Source organism: Saimiri boliviensis, chromosome 9 (genome assembly GCF_048565385.1).
Source record: "Saimiri boliviensis isolate mSaiBol1 chromosome 9, mSaiBol1.pri, whole genome shotgun sequence".
NCBI classification, from domain to species: domain Eukaryota; kingdom Metazoa; phylum Chordata; class Mammalia; order Primates; family Cebidae; genus Saimiri; species Saimiri boliviensis.
In genome coordinates, this window is record NC_133457.1 from 108,924,320 (window position 1) to 108,930,802 (window position 6,483).

General features: G+C 51.6%; 1 protein-coding gene across 1 annotated transcript; it reads right to left on the minus strand.

Annotated features, from left to right (window-relative positions):
* Positions 1 to 253: 253 nt before the first annotated feature.
* Positions 254 to 6,077, minus strand: WFDC5 (WAP four-disulfide core domain 5). Its single transcript, XM_003936415.4, has 4 exons — positions 5,902 to 6,077; positions 1,427 to 1,567; positions 1,193 to 1,333; positions 254 to 805 (listed from the first exon to the last, which is right to left on the minus strand). The coding sequence occupies exons 1-4, from the start codon at positions 5,984 to 5,986 to the stop codon at positions 801 to 803; spliced, it is 372 nt and encodes a 123-aa protein (XP_003936464.1). The 5' UTR covers positions 5,987 to 6,077; the 3' UTR covers positions 254 to 800.
* Positions 6,078 to 6,483: the final 406 nt, after the last annotated feature.

A 6,483-nucleotide genomic window follows, 5' to 3' on the forward strand; every position in this document is an offset into this window, starting at 1 on the left:
GCACTCCAGCCTGGACAATAGCAGGAGACTCTGTCTCAAAAAAACAGAAAAACAAAAACATAGACCAAGTGCAGGCTTCAGGCTCAGTCTTGGCAGGTGGCTGTATGTAGCTAGAGTTTGATAACACTATTTAATATCATTTAATCTGGCATGATTTACTTTAATGGAACTGAGCTGTTTCCATTGCATTTGTTTTCATAATTCTATTTGTGGCAATTGATCTCATTTATCCCATTTATAGTAGTGATATCAATTTTCTTTTGAAATGCATTTATTTATATACAAAAGTGAGTACTTAAAGAAAACATTAAATAGATGGTGGTACAGGCAGCATGCAACCTATCATGCATGCTATTTTGTAGGTATGGCGAAAATCATGAAAGAGGTGAATGACTCAGGTTTGGAAAACTCTGTTAGAATATTCATTCTGCGTGGTTGGACTGCCTGAGGGAGAGGTCAGGGTCTGCCTGAATTGGGCATTTTTGGTGGAGGAAGCAGCATGTACAGAGAGGTGTGAAAGTGTTAGGAGGGGTGCGATGCCCGGGTAGCAGTGGTGCAGAGGACTGGGGTGATAAAGACGCCTTCCTCTGAGGTCAGGCTATGAACCTTGACTCCTAGGAGGAGAAACCAGGGGCAGGTGGGTTGCAGGGAAGTGACAGCAGGTCAGTGTTCATCAGAAAGCTGGAACTACCACTGGTAGAGATAGTGCTGTCGGTGACAGGTCCCCAGACCTCCCATCATGGTGAACTCTTTCCATCAGTTCCCACCTGAGGTGCAGAGCCACAGGTCCTAAATCAGAATTAGCCTGAGGAAAGAGAAAGAAGGGGTTAATTCCTTCCCAGAGTAGGGCTCTGGTTTCTGGCCTCGGTCTCCCATCTAGGCCCCACCAGCTCAGCTCTGGATGCCACTAAGGCAGGACTCCTCCGCCCCCTTCAGAAGGGTAAACTGAAGCCCAGAGCAGTTGAAGCCTGTTGTCCAGGTGCCACAGCAAGCTCAAGAAGAGAACAAAGGACTCCCGGTTCCTCTGTCATCCTAGCAGAACCCCCCACCCACTATTCCGATTCCCCAGTCCTAGCCATGGGAGACCCTGACTTCCGGGGAGGCATCCTTTTAAGCTTGCAGGAATGGAGAAAATATTAGAGCTGGGCCTCAGACAGGGAAGGCACCTTCCCCGGGCACCCAGGAGCTGTACCTCTGGCAGGATCGCGGCAATCCCGGCCGCAGGCGCTGGGGCAGCACCGCTTCTTGCCGGAGCAGTCTGCGTCCTTGTGACACAGGTGGTTCATGGGACTGAGGCAGCGCAGTTGGTCCTCCGGGCAGCTGCCCAGCTTCACTGCAACACAGGGAACTGGGTGAGCTCTCTCTGTGTCCACTGGCTCTGGAGCCTGGGGCTGGGGTGGTCAGCACGGTAGAGGGGGACATTTACCAGAGACCCTGGGGACGCACTGGCGGAAGCAAGCCTTGTAGCAGCACTTCCTGGTCCAGGGACACTGGCTGTCTTCCATGCACTGGTCAGGCACCGACAGGAGGCAGGGCCCATCATCTGGTGGGCAGCCCCCTGATTTCTCTGAAAGAGAATCTCCCAATATTACAGCTGAAGGAAGCTCAGGGTTATGCAATAAGCGCCGACCTAGGAATTACAAGATCCAAATTCTCCATCCCTTACTTCTTGCCTGTCCTTTGGCTAGTTTTTGTTTTGTTTTGTTTCAAATGACTCCAAGCCTCAGTTTTCTGACTGTGAAATGGGAAGCTTGGCTAGTGTGAGACTCAGATGGCATAAATGTCAGGGAGAAATGAAGCCCAGCATCTCACTGGGGCCAATAAGGCTGTGCCTGGTCTGGCCCCTGCCCATCTCTCTAGCCTCATCCTCTACTGCTCCTCCATGCAGTGGCTCCTGATCTCCAAGCCAGCTCTCTTTGCGGGGTTCTCGCTCTCACTGCATCCTTTGCCTGGTGCACTTCTCCTGCACTCCATTCACCTCATCAGCTCACTAGGACTCAGCAGAAACATTGCATCCTCAGAAGACCCTGCTTCTCTGACCCCCCCATTAACTAGGTCAGCCCCAACCCCAACCCCACACTCAGTTCTTTCCTCCAGAGTTGGTGGCACTGCATCTGTTTGTCTGTGTCTCTCGCTTGGCTGGAGCTATGGCAGTGGACACGCTGCTAGCTTTGCTCACCATCGGTCGGTATCACAGCACTTGGTGCACAATACTAGGGGCTCAGTGACTTGGAAAAAGGAAGGGTTTTGAAGTGAGGCCCAGCATTGCACGTGCGCCAGCAGCGGCCAGCCTGGGGCACCGTCACAGCCACAGCTGCCACGTCTGCGCTGTTGTTCATCACTGTTGCAAATGGCATGGTTTCAGGGATGGGGCGTTAACTCTGTCTCTGAAGCGTTCCTCTGAACAGCTGTAGAATGTTCTGTCCCAGAGCTTACCTACCCACTCTTCTTGCTGGGGTTTTGGGCCATTTTCAGATTTCATGCACAAAGCTAGAAATCAGTATCTTCCTCCATGTAGAGGAGGAAATCAAGGCCTGAAATAGGTGGTGACTTGCTCAGACCCACATGGGCCAGGATTAGGACTGGCAGGGCCTGGCTCCCTCTGACCTCTGTGAGTCTCTGCTCTGAACTGTCTTTGAGCTGGAGGGATGGAGCAGGTCTCAGGCCTTCAATTCAATCTGGCATCAGAGAAAATGTTCAAGAGCCCCCAGGGGCAGCTGGATCTGGTGCTGTGACTTTACCTCTGTGTCTGCCCCCCCCCCCCCCCCCCCGCAGCCTCTGCATGGGTGCTGGCTGCACACGTAAGTAGCCACCTTGCTCCCATCACACATGCTCAAAGTCAACTTCAGCTGTCAGATCGGGTTGGTTTAAATTGAATTGCTGCCCCCTGCTGGAGAAAGAGAGGCTTGGCCTAGGGAGGGGGGGAAAGTATGGGTTTGTGGGGGTGGGGGTGACGCCAGGGCTCCTGGGAAACTGAGGTCCAAGGTTTAGCTCTGTATTCATAAGTTCAAGCCAAAGGTGCTCAGGCCACAAAGGGTGGTCCAGATGGAGCTGCCTGCACTCAAAGCTGGTGGAGGAGGGTGGGTCAGGCAGGGAGAGCTTCTGTGGACAGGGGCCTGGAGCTGAGCCCTGGAACGGACAGATAGGGAGAGGACATGATGGCTGGCAATTCAAGTGGAAGAACCACAATAGCTGCTGTGTAGAGGTGGGGATAAAAGCCTGGCACGTGCAGAGCCAGTGTGCGAGGCTCTGGGTGGTCACACTCACTCTGCCTGCCTTTCCTAATGCTCCCTCCAAACCAGCTTCTCCACTCAAAGATGGGTGCATCAAGACCCACACACAGGTGGTCATCCAGATGCGTGTGCCACGGGTGTGTAGACTTAGCAGAATAATCATATCCAAACATAGTTAACTACATACACTTGTACACACAGACGATACACATACACAGTCAAATACACAAGCACACTTAGATCTAGATACACAATTACCTACAGGATTAACAATAGGAAATTGCTGATAGTCAACTGTTGTACCTACAAAAGTAGCAATTTTACATGGTTCAACTTATTTATTTATTTATTTTGAGACAGAGCTTTTACTCTTGTTGCCCGGGCTGGAGTGCAATGGCATGATCTTGGCTCACCACAACTTCCACCTCCTGGGTTCAAGCGATTCTCCTGCCTCAGCCTCCTTAGTAGCTGGGATTACAGGCATGCACCACCACGCCTGGCTAATTTTGTATTTTTAGTAGAGACGGGGTTTCTCCATGTTGGCCAGGTTGGTCTCGAACTCCTAACTTCAGGTGATTCACCCATCTCAGCCTCCCAAAGTGCTGGGATTATAGGCATGAGCCATTGCCCCTTGCCTTACATGGTTCAAGTTAATACACATGCATATGTACATACAGACATACATCAGATATTTTATATATGCAGTATATTTATAAACACACATGTATAAATAGGCAGTCACATATGTACATATGAGCTGGAACATAATCACTGTTAAATAGTGATTATGCAGACTGTCATATACACATGCCTACCCACACAGATACATACACACAGACAGACACTCAGACACACACAGTCGTGTATGTAAATATATAGCATATGTGTGTGAACAGGGACACATATATGCATATACAGTCATATACACAGAATCATATGCACAGAGCTACACAGACACATCTATCTTCCCAATACCATGTAACCACCCACAGCATTTAATTAGGCACTTACTATTTGTCAGGAACTATGCCAGGCTCTTTGTACCAGAGATACCCCGATGTTTAGTGAGAAGGGACAGAATGGGGACCTCTTATAAACAGAGGTGGCTGGGCTCCCACAGGCAACAAGCTGAGATTCCCCTTCCCTCGGCCCCGTCACCTTCCTCCATGGTCTGAAATTCTCCCAACAGCCAGGCAGCTGTCTTATGGGGGAGAAACCAGTAAGGGACAAGGTGTGGCAAACTGGAGGAGAGACAGGTGTGTCACACCTGCCCAGGCAGAGTGGCCCTGTGCAGGTTCAGTTTCTGCTGTGCCAGCTGTTTGCCTCTGAGCAGCTGGGCTGAACATTGGGGCATGCTCCCTGGGAACACAATGACTCCCCCAAATCACCCACTTATACTGTGCTTACTGTGTGCCAGGCCCTTATTCCTCGAGACACCGTTTATTCCCAAGAGAAAGACATGGGAACCCGTTTTACAAGGAGTAAGTCTCCAGACCTGTCCTGCTGCCTTCCAGGAGTGCCCTGCATGGAAGTCCTAATAAACTCATGCATGTGCCAAGCTGGGCTTGTCCACGTCATTCTTTGGTCTCTCGGCTCCTTCCTAGGTCAGGGTACGTTCTTCCGTACAGTCTTGGGTTTTTGCTTTAATAGTTGGTAGGGTGAGTCTTTCTGATTTCAGACCCCACATTCAAATGCCACCTTTGACACTAACTCAGAGTCAGTCTTTGACCTGGTTAAGGGGTTCCCCACCAGGCCTCGATTTTCCTCATCTGCAAAATGGGGATAAAAATAGTCCTGTCCTCACAGCGTTGCATCGAGGAGTTATGTGGTGATGGTGCATGAATCACAGCCAGGACAGGTTCCGAACTTGGAGCTCACCAGTGTCCTTCCTTCCTTGGCCTGTCCCCATTACTGTCCTCTTTCTTTAAGGCAGAGCCAGGCCTACACAGGGGAATGTAGGTTAGAGTGTTCCAACCCCAGAAGAGGACAGAGGTGGAGGCCTCACCCAGATCAGGAGTCACCTGTCCAGCCACTTAGCAGCCCTTCCTCACCTGTTAGCAGGCCAGTCCCAGCCTTGTCAGGGGTGGGTATGGGGACAAGAGGTTGGGGGCGTTGGGAGCTAGAGAGAGAGCTTCCTCCCAACAAAGCCCAGATCCCAGAAACCATACTCTTTCCTCAATTCCCAAGTCCTTTCCACAGATGGGGTGGTGGACCCATGGACCCACTCACACCACAGACCAGCAGGTGCAGACAGGGCCCCTCTCCACACCCAGAGGCACAGAGGCACACATGGACACACATGGACAGGCACCAGGCCCAGACACATGCATGCAGCCATTAGAGTCACGTCTACACAGAGATAGGCACATGCATCCTGCCTCCCCCCCGCTGCCATCCCCTGACGTATAGACAGGCATAGACAAGCACTGAGAAACTGACAGAAAAGACACTTACAGATATTGACACAGGTAGGTGGACAGGCACAAAGGTGTACAAATGAAAGCATGGGCTTCTGAAAGCACTAAGAATCAGGCATCCACACATCCACAGAGGCACACACACACACACACCCCCCACAGGGAATTACCTGCCTTCCCCTACACCTCACTCTTTCTAGAGCAGTAGAAACAATCTGGTCCCCAGAGCAGAGGGATTTGCCCGCACTCACCTCCCTTCTTCCTGCCAAAGGCAGCAGGTGGCTGACTCCCCACAGCCAGGAGGGCCCCCAGGAGGAGGAGGCTTTGGATCCTCATATTTCTGCTGCTAGCCCAGGGCCCAGGGCCCACCAAATTAACGCCTGCAGCCTCAGAGAAGCCATAGAAACTTAGTCAGGGGAGGAGAGAGAGGGGGTGTGGAGTGACACCACACCTGCTTCGTCCTGGCCCCACCCCCCGAGGGCCTGAGGCCTCAGTGCAAAGGAAGCTAACGAAATAGCTGAAGACAGGGTGGTACACATCCTGCAGCGGGGACTCAGATCCAGTCTTGCCTGTATTGCTGACTCGGGCTGTGATCTTGGGCAAGTGTCCTCTGGGCCTCAGTTTTTTCATCTGTATACAGAGTGAAGGTAGTTGAGTAAGATGCTTGCTTTCCTGGCTCTCTAAGATGTTGAAGCCCCAGCAATGTCCAGGCGGGAGACAGAGGTCAGCTTTGAATAGCAAAGGAGTGGAGGTTTGCAGAGTTCTGGATGCCTAGGAAGGGAGAAGGCATTAGGATTAGGCCAGAGCTTGCTGCCAGAGAAGGCTGGCCTAGG